This window comes from Rattus norvegicus, chromosome 4 (assembly GCF_036323735.1).
Source record: "Rattus norvegicus strain BN/NHsdMcwi chromosome 4, GRCr8, whole genome shotgun sequence".
NCBI lineage: Eukaryota > Metazoa > Chordata > Mammalia > Rodentia > Muridae > Rattus > Rattus norvegicus.
The window spans coordinates 149,985,578-150,008,239 of NC_086022.1; the positions used below are offsets into that span (position 1 = coordinate 149,985,578).

Below are 22,662 nucleotides of genomic sequence, written 5' to 3' on the forward strand. Positions count from 1 at the left end.
TTTTCAGGGAGCTTAAAAGAGGGGGTGTCTGAACTCAGGGTAAACTTTGGACCTCAGAGTGCTTACTGCGCATCATTGCCCCCTGGAGACTGCGGTGTTGCAGAAGGTGGAGCGGCTTAGCAAACAAGCCAGGCACTCATTGTGACCCAAGCCTTGTCCACTGTTTGTCAGCAAAGTGCTCCAAGAATTTGAATGAAAAGAAGCTCATGGAGTGACTGCCTGGGGAGGGTAGGAGGCAAGGCCCTGATTCTGACTGCCATTGGGTCTGGGAGTGATCTTTGCCTCTCTGGGCCCTAACTTTTTTCTCCATAAAATAGGACTGAGCCATACGATTTATTCCTCTCTTCATTTTACATTTGGTTAGTGATGTTTGGAAAAAAAGAACTCAGAAGAGAATGAAGTCAGAGAGAGGCAGGTGACAGGTCCAGACTGATATCAGTGCTCAGACCAAGAGTTGTCACTTAAAAGCATCAGCTCAACCTTGCCCCTTGGCAGATGTGAAGGCTGAGACGCTCAGTGCCGTGGAATGACTTGAAGATGAGTGGAGGAGAGACCTGCTAGTGTAGCTTCTTGTGCTCTTCCCACACCTCCATGGTACCATGCTACTTCTGCCTGCATTTTGTTGCAGCTCAAAATCCTGCCTTTGGAGAGCTCGTTGTCCTTTCAATCGTATTCTTCCTCTGATAAAACTGGGCTACTTTGGGAAAGAGTTTACTTTTCTTAAGGATGTCTCCCAAGGGTAAACATGTCAAGTTCTATGTCATCTCTTTCAAACCCTGAACTGACAGAGATAGGCCTCGGCATACTAATCTGTGTTTGGTCATGAGTCTGTGATGTTGGCAAGGAGTGAAGAGCATGACAGAGGAAGGGACAGGGTCAGCACCGGGAAGATGGCACTTGATGGGGAGAGGTCAAAGGTGCATGGATGTTAAGGTACTCAAAGTGCATTTCCTAACACTTCTGGTTTACTACAATACACTTTACAGACAGCAAAATTTACCCTTTCATGAATTAAAAGACAAACAAAAAGAACACAAACCTCCTTAGCTGTGAGGGGTCCTGCCAGGGTTATCTAACGCAGAGAAAACGGAAAGAGAGATGTAGCACATCAGATAGGAAGCTCTGCTTCCAGCCCACCATGGAACCATGAGAACAATGCTGTCATTCTGTGGGTTCCGTGTGTAAAGCAAGTAGGGTGTACTAATTATTTAATTTTAATATTTTTATTAGTTATTCAAGAATGTCATGCAATGTATTTTGACGGATTCACCAAATATTTATTTGTGTGGAGGTATGTGTGGATGTATGAGTTTGTGTGTGTCATGTGTATGCAGTGTCTGCAGAGGCCAGACGGTGTCAAATCCCCTCAAGCTGGAGTTACAGATGGCTTTAAGACACCTGGCATAGGTGCTGAGAGCTAAACCAGCTGCTTCCCGTTGGAGAGCCTTTAAGTCGTTTTAACTGTGGGGCTGTCTCTAGCTCCTTCATTGATTCTTTAAAGGATATTCCCAAGGGTCTTCCCAGGGAAAATATTTTAGGATTCCAAAGAGGAAAGTCTTACTGACCCGTCCATTTCTTCCTTTTCTCCTCTTAGCTTACACTTCCTACGTTTCCTGTCGTGGTGAAGATTGGCCATGCTCACTCGGGCATGGGCAAGGTAAGACAGAATGGCCGAGGAGGTCTGGGTTGAGTCAGAAGGGGTGTTTGTCAGCAAAACCATCTGTAGACTCTTCTTCCTATGTTAGTGGATTCCCCACAAGGACCAAACCAAGTCCCTTGACAGCCATGGGTTTTGCCCAGTTATACAATGAAGAGTACAAGCCACCTAGTTGGTCTTTTGCAACAACTTATGACCCTGGCTCTGGGAAGGGACCAGACACAGGGAAACTGCTGGGGAAATGGATGCTCATTTTGTGCCACTACCAAAACTGTGTGGTTGGCTTGGAGACTCCATGTGCCTGTGACTTCTCAGTGGTTGAACGTACCTGTTCCCTTCTTATCTACCTTACATTAACATTAGGTCAAAGTGGAAAATCACTACGACTTCCAGGACATTGCCAGTGTGGTGGCCCTCACCCAAACCTATGCCACAGCAGAACCCTTCATTGACGCCAAGTATGACATCCGGGTTCAGAAGATTGGCAACAACTACAAGGCTTACATGTGAGTGGGGGGTGTGGGAGGATGTGGGGGGCTTGAGTAGGGGGGGCGTTCAACAGGTCCTTTTGCCCCCAGCAGCCTCAGTTTACCCTCATTAGATCTATAAGGTAATAGCAGGGAGAGGATGCCTGAGATGTCAGGCTTCTGATAAGTCAGAAGCACAGTCTGAGAAATAAAATTATAGCCAGTTTCATTAGCCTCAAGGTAGATTTTACTTTGTCTACTGACAGGAACAAACACTAGTATGAGCCTTTTCATTAACAGTGGTCATAAGTATTCTTGAATAACACTGTCATATAGGTTATGGCAAATGTCACTAAAACCAACCTGTCTTCCTCTTCTAAAACAAGGCAGACAGTAAACCTGCAGTACACCGTGTTCACAGAAAGACCTATTTTAATAGTTTTTAAAAAGTGGATTGTGCACCCTGTGACCCTCTGTACTCTGTTTTATACATCACACACACTACGTGTTTCATACTAGCAGAGGGATCTGTGTGCTTCACCAGACTGCAAGAGCACATAAGCAGCTGACAGAAACACCCAGCCTTGGAAATGCAGTCAAATGCTGACAGCCTCGCCTCCCCACGAGTGGAGGGCTGCTCCACATAGCCACATCCACAGGGGAAAGTGGAGATGTCAGGAAGACAGAAGACGTCAAGATTTGCCTTCCTTCTGTCATACACATGCAGCATACAGCTCCAGTTTGGGGTATTAATCCTTGGCCTATTAAAAAGTTGGTTAAGATGTGAGGTTTTCTTTATAAACAAAGAACATTATTAATATATGAATTTGATTTCTGCCACTCAAGGCACATGAAGTTGAATCCTTCCTGTCCCTCAGCCATATCCTTGTTCCCACTGCGCCCTTCTCCCTCTTTTTGTCACTCTTTCCACACCTGCTCCACACTTAGTCCTTCCCACAGAGCGTGCTCTTCTCTAGGGTAAGTTTCTGTGGGAGAATGATGAAAGTTCTCTCCTTGTATGGCAGTGGGACACCCTTGAAGAAAGCTGAGGCATGGTGGTGGGTGTCTTTCTGATTTAGGAGTTTTGGATTTAGAGTTTGGGTTGTGATCTCTGTGTGTGTCTCTCTGTCTCTCTTCATCTCTGCTTCTCTCTCTCTCTCTCTCTCTCTCTCTCTCTCTCTCTCTCTGTGTGTGTGTGTGTGTGTGTGTGTGTGTGTGTGTGTGTGTGTCTGCATATGTATGGTGTTGGGGAACTGGGAAATGAATCCAGGACCTTTCACATGCCAAGCACATGCCCTATAGTCTTGAATTTGTTTTTTTACCTATCAACTAGATAGGTAAAATCTTGCTTTCAAACCATTTATAATTGTTTATCATTTTTCCTGCTTCCAAAGAGGAATTAAGCATTGCTTTAAAACTATGTAAAATTAAAGACAGCTGTTTGTTTTTTAAATTGGTTTAAAAATGCAAAACTGAATATTTCTGGCCAGGAGAGAGGAGACAGGCAGATCTCAGAGAGAGAGAGAGAGAGAGAGAGAGAGAGAGAGAGAGAGAGAGAGAGAGAGTGAGAGAGAGAGAGAGTGAGAGAGAGAGATTGATTGATTCTGACAGATAAGAAGAGTGGCTAACTACAAAAGCTATGGGTGACATTTCTAGTGTTTTTCTTTGCGAGAGACCATTAGTGTTTTGGGTGAGTGTTTATATCTCTGCTCTGAGCAGGAATGGACTTCGCAGGAGCTATGGTTAGGTGTGGCAGTCTTCCCCTCTGGAAATCCCCCAACAGCATTCAGCATTGTTTGGTGAGAAGGTGTTCATCTCCGTCCACTACCAACAGAGGAAGTTAAGCTGTCCTAGGGGCCTTTCATTCTTCTCTGTCTTTGTCTCCGTCTCCATCTCCCCTCCCCACGACCCCACCTCCACCTCTCTCTCACTCTCTGTTTCTGAATGGAATTTCTAGTCCCTGGCTGCCCTGGAATTCACTCTGTAGACCAGGCTAGCCTTGAACTGAGATCCACCTGCATCTGCCTCCGAATGCAGTGATTAAAGGCATGTGCTACTACACCTTCATTAGTTTTCTTAATTAGCATTCACAGTCATGGATTCCATTGTGCCATTTTCATACATACTTTGCTTCTGTTGAGCTTCCCCACCCCCACTCCAGGCCTCTGCCTCCCCCTTCCCTCCTTCCAGTCCCTCCTCTCTGCTTTTATAGCACATAATTTCTACCTCTTTTTCTTTCCTGCCCATCCCCAGGTCCATTTTCCTCTTCCCACAGCCCCCTTTCTAGTTCCGTGACCGAGGTCCCACATGCAAACATACACACATATAAATATTAGAATATAAGCTCTGTCTATTAGAGAGAATGTGGTGTTTGTATGACTCTGGGTTGCTTTGTTTAACATAATTTCTAGTTCCATCCATTTTTCTGCAAAGTCATGATATCAGTTTTCTTTGTAGCTGAATAAAATTGCACTGTTTTCTTTATCCATTTACCTGTTCTATTTCCTGGCTGTCGAGAGTAGTGAAGTAGCAACAAGGATGTACAGTTATCTCCACCATAGCACTTAAAATACTTAGCTACACATGGCCAGGGGTAGAAGAGCCGGGCCGGTTGAGGTTTCTAATTTTAGTTTGTGGAGAAACCTTCACACTGTGCAGTGTGGTATGATTGTGGACATTAGATGATACCTTGCAGGGATCTGTTATCTCCTTCCACCGTGTGTTCTGGGGATCAAACCGAGGTCGTTTGGTACCTAGTGCCTTATCCACTGAACCGTCTTGCTGGTCCCAGCAGCTGTTTTAATTCCATGCAAACACATTTCTCAATTCTTAGGTTATTTCTTCGACTGCTGGAGTCCTTCTCAGAAAGCTCTTGCTGATGACTGTGTTTTCTCTGCTTCCCTCTAGTGTTTTTGGGTTCTATACTAAGGTCTTTGGACTGTTTTAAATGGATTTTGTTGACACTGAAAGACATACATCTAACAATGTCTTAGTGGATACCCAGCTTTCCCGTCATCATTTATCTAAGAAGATTATTTTTATTATTGTTTTTGGTACCTTATGGCTTTCTTCGTTAAGTGCTATTGATCGTGGTATAATTGGATCCTCTGTTCCATTGATCTACATGTCTGTGTTTGTGCTAGTCTTGCTGTCTTCATCACTATGGCTCTGTAGATTGGGTATTGTGTACCTCCAGGACTGTTCTTTCTGCCTAGGATTTCTTCTGTTAGTCAAGGTCTTCTCTGTTTCCTCAGGAATGGTAGGATTGCTATTTTCTACTGTGAGGACAGTTATTGGGATTTTGATGGGGTTGTATTGACTTCTATACCACTTTTGGTATTATAACCATTTAACAGTATTATCAATCTGTGGCAATGGGAGGTCTTTCAATAGTCTAGTGTCTTCTTGAACACTTTCTTCAGTGTCTTGAAGTTTTCATTGTAGAGGTCTCTCATGTTTCTTCATTAAGTTTATCCCTTGGTATTTTATTTTAATTTATATAAGCCATTATAAATAAGATATTTTTGTCTAACTTCTTTCTTGTCGGGCTAATTATTGATAGATAGAGAAGCTGATGATTTCTGTATGTTGACTTTGTATTCTGCAACTTTACTGAAAGTGTTTATCAGATCTAAGAGTTTTCTGGTGGAGTCCACAGGGTCTTTTCTGTATGGGACCAAGTAGTCTACAGATAGGAACAGACTGACTTCTTCCTTTCTTGTTTGTGTCCATCTTATTTTATTTGTGGTTTGTTTTAATGTCTTAGTTAAGAATTTGAGCAGGCTGTTGACTCGGAGTGGAGAGAGTAGGCATCGTGCCTTACTCCAGATTATAGATGAAATGCTCTCATCTTTACCCATGCAGAATAATGTTAGTGGCAGGCTTGTGGCTTTTTATGCTGAGGCATCTTCTTTTTGTTTCTAGTTTCTTCTGAATTTTATCATGTTGAACTTTACCGAATGCCATCTCTGTGTCTATTGAAATAGTCATGTCTTCTGCCACTCCATCTATTTAATGGTGCTTTTGTTTTTTAATTTAATGTTGGTATGTTTATATGATGAACTAATGTTACATCTCTGGGTTGAAATCAACTTGACCTTGTATCATTTTAATTTTGTATCAGCTGTATTTTTTTGTATGTGTGTGAGCATGTGTGTGCAATAGCACAGCTGAATATGTGTGTGTGTGTGTGTGTGTGTGTGTGTGTGTGTGTGTGTGCATGCCACAGTGTAGGCACAGAGGTCAGAGAACAACTTATGGGAGTTGTTTCTCTCCATGTGAGACCTAACTCAGGACATCAGTCTTTGTGGCAGACACTTTTGTCAGCTAAGCCATCTTGCCAGCCCTTCTTTGTTGGTTTTTTTTTTTTTTTAAGCCTGTAGCTAGCAGTTAAAAGGGCTGCCTGCGATAGGCAGGCGGCCCCAGTTATGCACCAGCAAAGTGCTAAAGCACCGCAGCTTAAACCCTGGCACCACGAGGAGGTGCGCTGGGGCCAGCCCTTCTTAATGTGTTCTTGAATTTGGTTTATAAGTATTTTGTTGAGAATTTTTGCATCTATATCCATCAGTGAAGTTGGTCTAAAGTTTCCTTTTGTGTGTTGTATTCTTACCTGGTATGGCTATGTGATTTTGTATACTAGAGTAAATTTTTAGCAACCTTTTCTTTCCCATTTCTGTGAGTTTTATAAGTATTGATTTCAGGTCTTCCTTAAAATCTTTATAGAATTCAGCAGTGCTTTTCTTTCTGATTACACTTAATTACTGCTTCAATCATGTTGCTTGTTATGGGTCTGTTTACAATAGTTGTATCTTTTGATTTAATTTTAGTTGACCATATGTTCTTTTAGAAATTTATTCATTTTTCCAGATTTTTAGCTTTTGAGAATAAAGTTTTCAAAATATTCTCTAATGGTTCCTGGTTATCATTAGTGTCTCTTGTCAGAACTACCTTTTCATCTCTACTTTCGTTGTTTGGAGTCTTCTATTTCTTCTGCTTAGTTCTTTCCAAAAAGCCAAGTTTTAAATTTGTAGTTCAATGTACTATTCTTCTTATCTTTTTTTCTTAATTTCTACCTGAATCTCTATTCTTACCAGTTACTACATTTTGGGTTTGGTTTCTTGCTTTTCTGGGGTCTTGAGGTACATCATTAGGTTATTGATTTGAAACCCATCTGATGGGTTTTGTGTTTTTAACATTAGACCTTTAGCTGTGCTTTTCTCTCGTGCTGCCTTATCTGTACCTCAGAGCTTTTAGCCAGCTCTGCTCTCATTTTCGTTTGATTCTAGGACGTTTTTAGTTTCTCCTGTGATTGCTTCAGTGAGCTGACATTCATCCAAAGCGAATTGTTCATTAGTCATGTAATTGTGTATTTTCTCTTTCTGTGATTTCTCTTGCTTTTCACTTTTAGTTTTATTCCACTTTAGTCTGGTAAGAAATAAGGAATTATTTTAATTTTTTGTTTTTGTTAAAGATTGCTTTAGTGGCCTCTATGTGCTTGATTTTAGAAGTTTCATGAGCCTCCGAGAGTTGTATTTCTTATTTGCTGATGGACTCTTCTGTAGATATATGTTAAGTGCTATTGATCCATGGTAGAACTTAACTTTAGAGAATCTTGACTCATTTCTGAGCTGGGTAGTAGGTATATGGGAAAAGATATCACACTGGAACCAACTCGGTTCCTATCACAAGCCAGGAACCAAAATTCCTAGACTTTTTTGATTGAATATGCAAACCCAGGCAAGAACTCTTTGGAGTCTTATTCTCCTTATCTGTAAAGATGGACACCATTCTCCCTTCAGTCCACAGGGGCTGGGATGGGGTTACTGAGGTGTACTTTGGAAAGCATTTCGTGCTGTTCAAGTGTGAGGTTATTATCATCCCATTAGTTCATTCACTGCATCACCATAAAGCTCTGAAAAAATGGCTATGCTTGTGGGATTTTTAGTGTCTGGAATCAGCTCATCATGGAGGAAACACCTGGAAGCTGGCACCAGCACCCTCCACATAGCACTGAGTGTCAATGACAGAACCTGGCAACTCTGAGTGTCCATAGTAAAAGGGGGATTTATGTCCCCTATGTTCCCCCTCCTTCCTGATTGGGTTATCAGGTGAAGGCTGATAATTTAAGCAATAGAAATAGCTTTCTTTGCCTAAGTCTGTCCAGTTGGTCCTCCTGGCAACCCTGTGTTTATAGACAAGACCATGTTAGAGAGATAGAGTGACCTATAGGTCACCCAAGCAGTCAAAGGCAAATCCAGATCCAGAAGTTTGATCACCCAAGTCCTACGTAGCCAGGACTAGTTGTCTCTATTTACACTGTGAAGTGGTTGGATAGAACCACTTCATGGGTGAAGCACAGCATAGGAAAGGTTGGTTCTTGGTATGTCAGTTATTTGATAACTGGATAAGCCCAAAGGGGGAACTGACTCATCAGGGTCAAACTGCTATTATTCTAAGACCCTCAGAGGGTAACCATTAAAAAATTGTCCAGGTAAAGATCGTGAGAGATGTTCATGAGAGCTGGTGGGATTCTGTTTGTGTACTGCTCTGAGTCAATCCAGATTGTAGACAGGATGCTAGGTGTACAAGGCAGAATAACCTAAGACTTTGACATAGTTGTGGGCAAGATTTGGCTTACAACTTAGCTCAGATAGCAAGGAAAAAGGTAGCTAAGGTGGATCTAAGATTACCAGTAAGGTACAGGTAGTTTTGTAGGGGTTTCAAATAGAGCAAGAGCTCCTTTGGTTGAAACACTTGGGACAGGCTCCATGGAGCCACAGCTGTCTGAGACAGACCTTTGCTGAGGGAATCATAGGCATCGTATGCAACTTGAGGCCCAACACATAGACCCTTTGGCTTCTCAGGGGAATTCCCACAGGGAATGCAGGACTGATCTGGTGTTCTGTAGTTCTGGAATTCCTGCACTTTCCTGATGTGGCTCACGGCTTGTTTCAGGAGGACATCCATCTCAGGGAACTGGAAGACAAACACTGGCTCCGCGATGCTGGAGCAGATCGCCATGTCAGACCGGTGAGTACGAGGTGCCCCATCCTTTCACCTAGGAAGGCTGCCGTCCATAAAGACATGTTAGAAATAAGCAACATGTGAAGGGAGGGAGGCTCTGTGTAGACAAGAATAATATAACGCAGGTGCTCTGACAGCCAGTAAACCAGAGCAGACAGGGCCTAGTCAAGTGCTGTTACAGAGATAAAGGTTATGAACATAGAAGCTCCCATAAAGAAATAATAGTGAGGGCTGGAAGGTCCTCTGGACAAGGTGAGCTAAGTCTGGGCTTAGAAATATGGACAGGTTCAGTGGCTCAGGAAGGGAAGGCACCATAAATAAGGACCGTGCTTGGTGGAATACAGGAAGGAAAAGAAGAATGGAGGTGAGGGATGGGAAAGGTTGGGGCAAAAACGACCTTACCAAAATGTAGGCTTGATGTGAACTTAGATGCAGGACATCTTCCTATCCCCTCCAGGTACAAGCTCTGGGTCGACGCCTGCTCTGAGATGTTTGGGGGCTTGGACATCTGTGCAGTCAAAGCTGTGCATGGCAAAGATGGCAAAGACTACATTTTTGAGGTAAGTCTGTCCCAGTGAGCAGATCAGTGTGGGAACACTCAGGCTGAAGGCGGTCTCCGTCCAAACATGGTGTGGGCATCCCGTCCTGCATTCAGAGTCCTCTAATGACGAAGGTCCTAGATGGTAGATCTGCAGAGCAGAGTTCCTCTTCCAGGAGAGAGCTGTTGGCCAAGCCACACAAGTGGGCAACAGTGGAACACCTAGGCCCGGCTCCCAGCCTACCTTGTTATAGGAACACTGTTGTGACTGTATCATTTGTTTATTCTGAGAAAGCTGCCATTGAGAATTGTTCAGTTTGACCTAATCACTTTAGTAAGGAAGGAAATGGACCCTCTCTACCGCGAATGTGTGCTTATGGCCACAGGGTGAATCAATGTCAACTTGGGCACCTGGATACAGGTGGTTCTTTTTAATGTCTCTTAGCCTTGGCGATACTGTACTCTGCCTGGCCCCCTAACCAAGCTTGGCTAACTTTCTTTTTACCCGTTAAAGAGAAAGCTGTGGCAATGTGGACACCACTGTGTCAGCTCACTGAGCTCAATCTTCCTGGGACTAAAGGAATTGGTGTTTCAGAATGCCAGCATCAGGAGGCCAAAATGGGTTTTAGGTTCAGAATCTACTCCATAGCCTGCTTAGCATGGAGCTTTCTAGATAACCACATCACCCTTGCTGGGTGAGCCTGTTTACCCTCTGCAAAGGAGAGAAGGACACATTACCCCAGGTACAGGAAGAGTCAAGATCAGTGGCAAGCAGAGAGACTGTACCGGTCAGGAGCACGGACAAGAATCAGGCCGTTAATGAGCAGAGCGTGTTTGGAGACCAACTGAAATGTCAAAGATGAAAACTGCCTGCTCTTAAGGCATTCCCTTCCATGTCTTCCTGCTCCTCTCCCTGTGAGCTTCCAGCCCCAGGCTGTGTCTTCTCCTTGTTTTGTTTCTTCTTCCCTCTCCTAATAGCCAGCATCTCAGAGCCCTGGTCCAGGAGGAGGGAAAGGAAAGGGGTCATGGCAAATGTTCGCAGCACGAGCAAATGGTTCCTGTCTCTGCTGGGGAACACAATTCTAGCTAACCAACACACTTTGCTGACATAAACGGTACCCATTCCCACACAACATAGAGGGCCTTTATATTTCTAGACCTCTTCCTCATCTGGGTCACATCTTCCACTAGGTCATGGACTGTAGCATGCCACTGATTGGGGAACACCAAGTGGAGGACAGACAACTCATCACTGATCTAGTCATCAGCAAGATGAACCAGCTATTGTCCAGGACTCCTGCCCTGTCTCCACAGAGACCTTTAACCACCCAACAGCCACAGGTAAGGAACTGCAAAGAGACCCAGTACAGTCATGAACCTCTGCTCTAGACACTGTGGCTCCAGGAGGAAGCAGAGGTCAGATACGTGCTGGGCTCCACGGTTCTCTCTCTGCCTTCTCTCTGATTCCTTCCTCTCTGGGTTGTCTTCAAGTATTCCCCTTTAGAGACCCCCCTCTTCACCAGTCTGCAGCATTAGCTCTAGAACTATGCAGAGACAGGGTACTAGATCTTCACCCTGAGCTCAAAGACTCCAGGGAGCTACGTCCCATTTCTCCTATGACTCAGGGTGTCTCGTTTTGCACTAGGGGATCTCTGAGGGATGTCCTTGTGTGGAAGAGCATTTTTTCTGAGTTGGCTACTTGTTTAGAAGTAGGGAAAAGTCTGGGGTTGGGGATTTAGCTCAGTGGTAGAGCGCTTGCCTAGCAAGCGCAAGGCCCTGGGTTCAGTCCCCAGCTCCAAAAAAGAAAAGGAAAAAAAAAAAAAAGAAGAAGAAGTAGGGAAAAGTCAGTCCCCTGTTGTCGGGGAGACTGTCAAGGTGAAATTTAAATTAGAAGTCTGTTTTTGTTCCTTTGAGAGAGAAGGTGACCGTTCACAGTTGATGTGATACATGACTCCCATCACAGTCAGATGTGGGTTAACTGGAAGATCCACATAAACCCCTGAAGAACATTAGGCCCAGGAGCTCTACAACAAGCCAAAGAACAGATAAGATCTCAGGCCCGAAGTTCTGAGTCCATGAGGGAGGCATCTCACTTATATCTCCATGATTCTTTCCACCAAAATTTTATATATTAGGGTAGTGAGAATGTGAACAGTGAATCGAAGGTCTGAGTCTTAGCGAGCTTTTCCGACGAGCATCTGTGTAACTTTGTGAGGAATCACTTCCTTTTAATGAAGTTTAGGTTTTACCATTTTTGTTAGGATTCTCTTAGAAACCTTTCCCCTGAATTCAGCTTGAAAGAGTTATAGGGATAGAAGTAGAAATAGAGCAGTGTAGGGTGTCCATTTTGAAATGAACATCAAGTCTGAATTGTAAACCTGCACCTGTTGGCTTTATGATCCTGGACAAGGCCCACAGCAATAGTTAAGAGAAGGTAACCACGGCCCATATCCCTAGAGTTTTATGAGAATTAAAAGAAAAAGATGAAGAACCGTAAAATAAGGCAGAACAACATGAAGCACCCAGGAAGGATAACATATGCGTGAAGCACAATCTGGATTTGTATCCTACAGTCTGAAACTTGGAGAAGCATCAGCATGTTACAAGGAGATGAGCGCATACCATCCAAGGTTACACTGCACCCATTAGTGATCGAGGTAACAGCCTTCTAGAAATCCTTCAGTGAGAAAGAATAAAGGGCTGAGAGTTTATGCCTGGCAGGGAAAATCAGACTAGGTCATTTAGAGTAGAGGCCAATTACCCTTCACACTTGAGCATTGCAGAATCGTAGATAGAAACATTGATATTCAGGATAATGAACCTGAATTGCCAAGAGATTTATTATTTTAGTCAGTAGTATATATACCTTTTAAGGTAGGTTAGAGACATGATGTATAATAAATATTTTCACCAAAATTGATTAAATTGAAACAATGTGGCAGTTGATAAGTTTGACCCCTCTCTGGGTCTGTTTATTCCTCTATTGTGGGCGATCCAATCTAAATATCTTTTGTGCTCTAAAATTTTTTCTGGAGCCAGGCCCAGTGGCATATGCCTTTAATCACAGCACTGGAGAGCCCGAGGCAGGCAGATCTCGGTTAGTCTATAAATTGAATGCCAGACTAACCAAATCTCTACAGTGAGACATAATAACTTTGGGGAGGAGTTATCTTCATTGGTTGCACAGAAAATGGGAACTTCTGGGCTAACAGAGGTTGACTTGTACTCTCTGGGATAGCCAAGTTGAGGGTGGCATTGTGCAGTGTCACACCATCTGGTGAGTGTTTCCCTTTTTTTGACATCTGGCTCTAGTTTTGTAAATGTAATGAAATCAAGATGTTTGGGTCCCAGTGTTACCTTCCAGATCCTAGAATGCCTCTGTAAATAGCTAACGATGACTTGTTAATCACATTGCAGACTTCATTTCAGCACAGGAATCCTTAGAGGACAATACCCAAATCATATCCAAACCATAACATCCACCCTTTTAAACAAACGATAAATATTTTCAGTGTACATCTTAGCAGACCACACTGGAAACCAGGGTACAACTCTGTTATAACACACCCTCCCTCCCAACCTCTCCAGACTGTACCTCACTTGGGAAATGGAGTTAAATGGGTGATTTCTAGATCCCATCCAAATCTGGGGTCACCTGCAGTTAGCCAGACCACCAAGTCTGAGGGCATAGTCCTCTGTGAAGTCTTACTGAGGCCCAGTTAACTTTAATAGAGGACATTACTTGGTAGGACCACCTTCAGTAAGCTATCAGCTAAAAGTTCTGGAGTTCTAATGGAGCTCTGCAGGCACGAGGGAACTCACTGAAAATTGTACTTACAGTCACTGCGTGTTGTGGAAAACGACTCCAGTCAAAACCAAGCCACAGGAAAATGCATAGTGACGAATCAGAGAAGGTCCTAAAAGCAAGCTTCTGCGGCTCTTGGAGTATATCTCTTTCCCTGCATCCATGTGTGATAATTCTCAGGAATGTTACCAATCATAAGGGTCACCTGAGCATCACTGTTCAGAGTCATTGCTGGGACTTCATTGCCTGACCCTAACTGATTGATCTGACTGAACTATACACACACCCCACTCCCAGATGGCAAACTGATACATGCACTCTAAGGGGTTCACAGTGAATCACGGTACTTTGATTCTTCAAGAAAATATGGGAGTTTAGAGGTTACTTCTAGGAAGCCTGATGCAAAAGCCAAGCCTCCCTTTAGGCAAGGCCAAATTCTTCCTGCACACTCGGTTAAGTTAATATAGCAACTTTCCCAAATGTCTCTGCCTGTCACGAGCAAGGACCAGGTTTGCCCTGTGTTTTCTCTTGGCTAAGGAAGGCCCAGTAACCTTAAGACATAGGCAATGAATGAGATATGGTTCCTGCCCGAAGGTCCTTGGTGTCCTAAATAGAAGTGGTGACTGAATTCCTGCCTGCCTGGTGTCTTCTGTACCCTGTATTAACTTGCTCCTGAGCCTGTGCTTTGACCTCAGGCTGCCCAGAAGCCAGTCCAACATCTGGCAGGATGCAGAGATGGGACCTTGAAGCTACAACTGTACTGGTCACATTTCCAGACCCTGTTTAGTTTAGATAAGGACTCGATGCTGGTGACTGAGAAAACATTGTCCATTCTACACCCAGCTCAGGGACCAGGCTTACCTTCAGAGCAGCCGCTTTCTTTTTCCTGGGGCCACCTCCCCACCTCCCTGCACTTCACCCACAGGAATCTGTGTCTAAGGCCCAGTCTCTACCTGGGATCTGGACCTCGCCTTTTGCTTTGAAGTGTCCCTTCTCTTCCTTCACCAGTTTATCCTTTCCAAAAGGTCACATTCATATGTAAGCATCTCCCATTAAAAGATAAAGAACACTAAGACACTCTTCAAGCCTGTTCCCTTCTAGCTACTGCCCACTCTGTTGTTCATCCACTGTCCTGTGTCTTTGTCAGACATTTCTCAGTCTATTCCATTGGCATTCTATGGCCACCATTCCTCTGAAATTCCTCTCGGCAGAGTCATCTCCATGCCAAGTCCGGTTGTTACTTCTCTTCCTGCCCCGGTTTCACCATAGTGTTCGATACAGTTGACTCCTTCAAGACACTCCACGCTGAGCCTCTGGACCGTACTCTTGCCTATTTTTCGTTCTACCTCAGTGACTTATTGTCATCAGTGTGTAATGTCAAACAGACAAACATGTTTGTTCATGTCCTTTGTCAGAATTTATTGAAGGGCAATAAATCTACAGGGTGTAATGCTTTTAACGGAGACAGTTTGTCAGATATCCCCACCTCTTCATGGCGACGTCACTAAGGCAACACAAGCTCCTCCATTGCAATCTTAAGTACAAATATTAACTCTAAGATTGCTCATCACACACCATACAGTCTGTCTGTCTACCGCTCTCTCTGTGTCTCTCTCTGTCTCTGTGTCTCTGTCTCTCTCTCTCTCTCAGTATGTAGGTTAACATGGCTACACTAGGTTAAAATCAAGAGCTTTTCAGAAAAGGGCTGATAGGAATGTAAATAAAGTCATATTGATAAGACAGGAACCCAAACCTCACTGCAGGGAAGAAGCTGAAGAAGCCACTCACTTCAGCTGCAGGTGTCAGCTGCATGTCTGAAAGTGGGGTGTGGAGTTGAGTGTGAAGGCAGAGACCAAGGGGGCAGGCTAGCTCTAGAGGGAGGGACAGAGGAATGAATGGCAGGTGTATGTCATGTAGGCTGAAGGAAAATGAATAGTGGGGATTGAGTCGAAGCTCAAGGATAGTCAGGAATTCTGTCTACCTGTCCTTAGTGCATACGCAAGCTGGTCAGATGGCAGGTTAGTGAGGGGTGTTGCTGGTGCAGTTCTGGGACTCTCTCTCTGGGACCAGTATGAGAGTTATACCTTTTCTTGTCTAGCTGTGTCTGATAGGTTCTTAGGCTCAGTTTCCCTGGTGAGGTAAATTTATAAGGTGGCATCCTTTTTACTCCAGAATAGCCCTTTGTTAGTTGATGCCAAATAGATGGTGCTGGACAGATGGTGATGTGTGTATGCACCCAAAGGTACCCTTCCTCTTCAAAATGGAGCCCAAAGCTTCTCATGAAGTGGGGTCCCTCAGAACAAGACACAGCCTTAAATAAAAAACCAACTGTTTAATACAATGTGGAATGACTTAAATCAGGGCACCTGATCTTAACATTTCCTTCTGAGCTTTCTTTTCTGACCCTCTCACTTCTGATGAATCTCTAGATGTACCCTGAACTTGTAAATTCCCTGGTGAGCCTGGCCAGCCTCTATCTCCTGCCTTGATCACTCCTTGCAAGTCACGTGTCTGATGTCCATGTAACACCTTCACTTGCCTGTCTGAATACAGCATAGTGAAAGCACAGCTCTTGCCTTTCCACCAACAGCCTATCCCTTCCTGTTGTTTACATAGTCACTTACCTTTAGCCCTTGTCCTGTCCTACATTTTGTGTCCTGTGTCCTAGCCATGCTAGTCTCAAAGGCCTATGTCTCTCTTGTAGCCTCTCCTTAAAATGATTACCTCTTTTGTTTTTGGAACTGCTCGCTGTTTTAGTGAAGAAACTTCACGACAGTCTAACATTTCTTCAATCATCTGAAGTGGCCACCTGCCCAGCAGCTGCTGCCGCTCCCTCCTGGAGTTGTGTTTTTCCACTTTCTATCAGACCAGATTGTTCTTCCCGCTTTGTTCATCACTGATGCCAGGATGCCAGCTCTTTGAAAACAGGAACCTGCTCACCATTTCATCTAAAGGGCTTAGCAAAGCATCCAGAATCTAGCAGCCATTGAATATCGTCACACAGGGCTCTACAACTGGGATGGATACTCCTGGAGAGTTTTGGTCTCATGTGACTTCATCAATACAGTGCAGGCCTATAAGAGGCCATCACCAGGCAATGTAATTTCATGAGCCCACCAGCATATACGTGGCCAACCATTGACCTAAATCATTGCTATGCAGCATGTGACAGAACATCACAGGTGATCTAAGAAAGGTGGTTGAGAGCAGTTTGCCCGAGTTGCAGTCCATTGTCTGTAGAAAATGTAAATCACAATAACAAATATAAATCTGTCTTTAAAACCTCTGCATTTAGTAACAGGTCGTTGCAAACGACAAGGACAAGCTATTCCTCCTACCCAGCAATTAGCTTTTACTATCCTACCTCCGATCCTGGATCCCAGCCTATATGTCACATCTCCTGCCAAGCCCCTGCATGTGTCATGTATGCCATTCCTCACACAAGCCACTCTTGTTAGCTTCACTTGTGACTATGGAACCACAGACTGGATGGGAAAGAACTTCCAGCTTGAGTCACATAGCCCCATGATCTGCTCTTTGCCCAGCAATATAGAAGAGGACCAGGACAGACTTGTGACTTGGAAAACATAAGCTAGTTAACTGCTGTGCATCCTCCCAAGAATCAGGGAGGCATTGGCCTCATTACCAAAAGCAGAGCAATCGGTCAATAGCAAAGCTTGATTTGGCTGTCAATGACTAGGTCTCAGCCTGGCTGGAATGTTAGCCTCTAGGCTGTCCCATGCAAGGAAACCTCTACACTGGTACGCTGTTCTCAGGGTGGCAGTGACACCTGGTGGCCAATGACTGCAGAGCGTCTGTGGTCCAAACAGCCTCTTTCCTGGTACCCCCTGCTCTTCCATCCCCAAACATACTCAGTCATTTAGGATAGAAACTTGCTTGGTGCCTCCTCTCTAGGGCTTAGGAAAAAAATCTAGCACCCAGGGCCACTGAATATGTCAAGAACAGCTTGACAATTGGGAAATCCCTGAGAAGTGTGAGATGAGTCATCAGGATCTGAGACAGGCCTGAAGCTGGGGCTCTGGAGAGCTGAGAGTTGCCTTCCAGACTCCCAGAAAGAAGGGAGAGAGAGACCTTCAGGTGACCAGAATTTCAGATGCAGATAAAGCGAATCTGGGCCTGGTCTTTCTCGAGTGCCCCTTTGCTATGTATTTCGCCAGCTCCCTGTATGGCTTGTGGGTGAGATCTGTAGAGACCTAGTTTAAGACTAGGCCTTTGGAAGCCTAGAGCTGCATTGATGTGCATCTGGGATAAAATGAAGCTCTCTCCCTGAACTGATCAGATAACACACTGAATGCTGCTTCCAGTCCAAGAGTGGTAGTATGACAGGGCGGACTCCACCTGAGAGGAGAGACCAGGGTGGTGGGCTTGTGGCTCCTCTACTGTAAGGACAAAAGTAAGAGAACTGTGGCAGAGGATGCAGTTCAGCTGGCAGAATACTTGTGTAGCATGCTTCAAGCGTGTGTGCCTTGGGATCAGTCCCCAGCGTAGGCACACTCCAGGTGTGGCGGCACGCCTGGAATCTCAGCCTTCTTAGGGGAGAGGCGTAAGAATCAAAAGCTCTGGCTCATCCTTGACTATACAGCGGATTTGATGCTAGCGTAGTGTACATGGACCTCTATCTCAAACAAAACAATATAAGTTAAAGACACTTCAGTTGACTACCAGCTGTTTCCAGAAGGCTATGACTCAATGTCTCTAGCTTTCTGATGCCGTCACGGATTAGAAATGTCCCAGAGGCAAATCTGCTAGGAGACAGGCTTTGACCTTGTATTAAGGAATCAACTCACCGATACTGAGAGCAGAGCCTACTGCTCTGGACATGTGACTGTCACATTAATGTTCAGATTTCAGCAGGATAAGCTACTTATGGGTGGGGAGGTGGTGACAGGATGGGTGGGAGCCGATGAAGCAAATGGCTCTCAGAATCTTCCAGAGTCAGAGTACTGTGCTCCAGGCTACTTGTTACCACTAGACCTGGGGAGGTAGGGGAAGAATTTAGAATAAATTCTGGAGAAATGGCTCAGTGCTTAAGAGCACTGGCTACTCCTGCAGAGGACCCAGATCCAGTTACTAGCTCACAGCTATCTACAAGGATTAAGGACACTTTTCTCTGTCTTCTGTGGGCACTAAACATGCCCATGGTACCCATACATACATGTAGTCAAACACTCATACACACAAGATAAAGTAAATAAATTTTCCTGTGAACCGTACAAGGAGACCAAGACCAAGAAGGGATCTCTTCACTCTGAGAACAGCCTCTAGGGCTGAACAATTAGCAAGAAGCACAACCGTCCCTCTAGTCCCATATCGGGGCTGTTTCACTTGTTCTAAGAGGTAAAGTTAGGACAAACCAAGGCCTTCCTGCTTCCCACAGCAGGACTGGCTTGAGAGAACGTGTTCCCCAGTGAGTAGAAGCTGAGAATTCAAGGAGATTGGGGGCAGGTTCAGATAAAGCCACCAGTGACTAGATCCCTCAACGAACTATTAAGAGAAACTGGTTATTTTGGGACTGTCTTTACTTTTATGGACATCTTTAATCACTCAAAACTGACATTCTGACCTAGGGTGATCTGATCCTTAGAGCCCCCATAGGACTTGGGGCCCCCATGGACCATTTCTGGTGTCCTCAGGTTATGGGAGGGCCACTATCCAGGCAATGGTCTTTGCCCACAGCGTGGTTCCCCTGGGAAGGAAGCGGCATCATCTCATCCCCAGATACCTTTTATACCCTTGCAGAGGAAGGAAGGGGGACAGTGGCAACTGAAAGGGTGATCTGGAAAGGTCTCAAGGTGCTGCAAACATACTGTCCCCTTTGCTCTACAACCTCCTGACCACATTCCTTCCTGCTGCCTCATTCTCCCTGGAGTACTGGACCGGGGAAGCAAGGCCTGGGGGAGCTGATCAGAATAGTTCTGTGTCGTGGCCAGCAAGGAGCTTGGCCTGGCCCCTTTCCTGGGGCCAGACCCTGGGACCCTTTCCCAATTTCCTGTCTCAGATATGCTGAGCAAGCACAGGCCTTCTTCCTGGTGGGGGCAGCTGGTGTTAAGCCAACAATTCTCAAAAGTTGAGTCACTCGATGTCTTTCCTTCCTTAGCTTTCCATCCTGTTGGGGCCTCACTTAGATAGGAGCTCCTCTGCCAGTCTGTCTAACAAAAGCCACAGGGTGGAAAATTAGATGGACCTTTAGTTAAACCCCCCATAGATTCTCAGCCATGGGCTAGGTTTCTCACCCAGGTCAGTGATTTGCAATTGAGTAGATCTTGCCCAAACTAAGGCAGTGATACACAGAGAGAAGGCATGGTCTAACCCAACCCAAAATCCCCCATATAAGAACTACTATATGCCGGGGCTGGGGATTTAGCTCAGTGGTAGAGCGCTTACCTAGGAAGCGCAAGGCCCTGGGTTCGGTCCCCAGCTCCGAAAAAAAGAACCAAAAAAAAAACAAACAAAAAAAAACTACTATATGCACAAGACGATGGGAAGCTATTTAGCAATATATATTCTCCATTGATACATGCAGTTCATACACTGTAGATTTACTTTTATTTAAATAAAAACAATGATGTTGTCTTATATCATTCACTGACTAGGACTTTACATTTTATAAAGCTCATTTGATGTTTTTAACCCTTGTGTGAGATATGGGACTTGTAACTCTATATGTGCTCCCATATCAGGAAAGACAATGAAGATGACCTCTCTAGAGTCACCTGGCTGCTATGGAGAGCTAGGTCTTCTGACCCCCAGCTCAGGAGGGTCTGTAATACCGTGCACCAGGGGTTTTTGGTGTGCCTGTAAGGGGAAAGGAAAGAAAGGGAGACCTGGGCACTTGTGGTACCTTATGAGAAAACTTGCTCTCCTCCCTCAATAGCCAGATGCTCGACCTATCACTTCACCAGCTGCTTCACGGGACATTCATCTCCCCTGCCCCCTGGCTTCTTTGATTGCTAAAGCCCCACAGACCCAGCAGAGCAGGATATTAATTAGCCTAGCTGGCCTCTATGGGTAGCAGCATGCTCTCCTCACCGAGTCCCTCAAACCCCATTCCTGCAGGATATCTCTGTTCAGCCCAGCAGCCCTGAGGCTTTTCTTGCCTCAAGACTGCACTGCTAATAAGAAGGGCTTATCTCTCACCTCAGTCATCCAAAGAACTCAAAAATGCACAAAGAATTAGTGGAAGCCTGGAGCCAGAGGAGCCAGCAGAACTCATCTGCCTGTGACAACTTGTATCCCTATACAGTATCTCTGGCCAGAGTTTTTCAATGTGCTGGTTGAAGAGCTCTCACGGTGGCACAATCATTGTTACCGAGGCTACCACTGACATGATTGACACTAACTGTGGTGCTGCCAGGGTCACATCAGCATTTAATCTTTGTAGTCTGACCATTTGGGGAAACCGAGCCGCAGAGATGTAACTTGTCAAGCGCATAAAGAAAGAATTTCCAGTCTCTCAACCCCCTTTCTCTTCAGAGATCCTGCCAGTGCACCCCTTCAAAGAGGTGCCAACTACTTTCTAATGAGGCTTGAACAAGCAAGAATGGAGGGTTCCCCTCCCTCATTAAGACACAAATGCACCTTCAACCACATTAGTTTTGGCAGTGGCATCTGTCTGACAGCCACTTGCAGCCATTCCATAAGCTCAGGATTTCACAGGGCTTCGTTTTGGAGGCCATTAAAAGGCTGTTTTCCTCTTCCCTGTTTGTGTGCAGCTGGCCACAGGTGCTGCACTAAACATTCTTACCTGTTTGAGTCAACAAGCTTCCTGAGAGAAACTGCTACTCAGGCTGACCACGGGTTCCTGCCTCGGGCTGGCTATATGCCAAATTTTGGCAGTGACGCCAGAGTGGCCAGACTTCTGTGGAATTCAGTATCCCAGGAGGCTCTTGGTGACTGGAGACAGATCCCGTGGTAGCCAAACCCCATAGGGAATAAGTCCTCAGCCTCTAGCAGACAGCAGGCTTGTGGGAGGAGCCAGATTGTCTCAGCCTGGCAAGGGACAGTCCTAGGGGACTCTCCTCCTGGCTTCCCGCACCCCCTGAGAAGTCTTCCATCTACAACCTCAGTGGAACCAGGGACAGGAGAAGCTCTTTAGGCACTATCAAGGGTAGCCAAGGCACATTCCCAGGCTCTAGCTCTGAGGACTGCCTCTGGGGCCTCTCTCCCCAAAGCCTTGGGAAGGGCACTTTGAGACTCATTTTATCCCTGAATGTCTCACGTGTGTATTTCTGTGACGGAGGAGAACCAGGGTCAGTATTCATGGTGAGTGCCTTCTGTGAGGCCTGAGGGACAGGACTGGCAGGAACCAGTCTAGGCACTTCACGGGCTTGCCTTGTGCTGCCTGATGCCTGAGATTCTGTTTTAGAAAAGAGACTAACCAATAAGGTTGGGACCAGAAGGCATGCACACTTTAAGGACATATGGGCAGCTGAAGGCTAGAGAGCTTCATTCCAACATTGCTGGAGCAATTGGGAATCTTGGTAAAGCAGCATCTACCACATACGGCCATTGTTAGATATAAACGGGTGGTCACATAAAGGGCCTGTGTATGTGGGACACTGTAAACACTCAAGGAATTTCCAGAGAAATTAAGTGGCACACCTAGGGAGGTTTGAAAGGGTGACAGTGTCCATGGGGAACAAAGATGGGAGAGATGAGTTGGAAGGATTAGGAAACTATAGTTTAAGCAAAAACCGATAGATGCTTAAGCAAATCAGGTAACTAGCAGATGGTGCCAGGAGGGAGGAACTGAGGAGCCCCGATGCAGGAGTGGCTTAGGTGGCCACCAACTAGCTTAATGCTTAATGAGCGTGTGTCTCGATGTCAGAGCTCAGGGCAGGTCTTCTGAAACCAGTTAGAGTGCTTGGGAGAAAGGGATGTTCTGTTGTTGAAGGTGGTTGTCAGGTAAGATGGGCTGCCCTGCTGTGTGATACTAAGAACACAACAAAGACCAGGCCTGCTAGTGTCCAAACTTCCGTACAGTTGGAGTCATGTTATTAGTGAATGACTGAGTACTGGGAAGAGAACACTTCTACTTCAAGGGTATTTGAGCTAAAAAGTGGCCATGGGGAGCAGGGGGAGAGACATGGCCAGACTTAGCCATGGGGGAAGTGGGGAGCAGGGAGGAAACTGCACTGATGTGGGAATAGGA

General features: G+C 45.2%; 1 protein-coding gene and 1 non-coding gene across 3 annotated transcripts in view; one reads left to right on the forward strand and one right to left on the reverse strand.

Annotated features, from left to right (window-relative positions):
* Syn2 (synapsin II) overlaps positions 1 to 22,662 on the forward strand; it is a 157,927-nt gene that overhangs the window by 126,659 nt on the left and 8,606 nt on the right. For both annotated transcript variants that reach the window (NM_001034020.2, NM_019159.2), the window contains exons 6-10: positions 1,595 to 1,657; positions 2,021 to 2,163; positions 9,079 to 9,153; positions 9,605 to 9,707; positions 10,877 to 11,026. In NM_001034020.2, the coding sequence (NP_001029192.2) occupies positions 1,595 to 1,657; positions 2,021 to 2,163; positions 9,079 to 9,153; positions 9,605 to 9,707; positions 10,877 to 11,026 (534 nt within the window). The remainder of the gene's footprint in view (positions 1 to 1,594; positions 1,658 to 2,020; positions 2,164 to 9,078; positions 9,154 to 9,604; positions 9,708 to 10,876; positions 11,027 to 22,662) is intronic.
* LOC120102740 (small nucleolar RNA SNORA76) lies at positions 6,499 to 6,626 on the reverse strand. Its single transcript, XR_005504331.1, has one exon. It is a non-coding gene; the product is annotated as a small nucleolar RNA SNORA76 (small nucleolar RNA).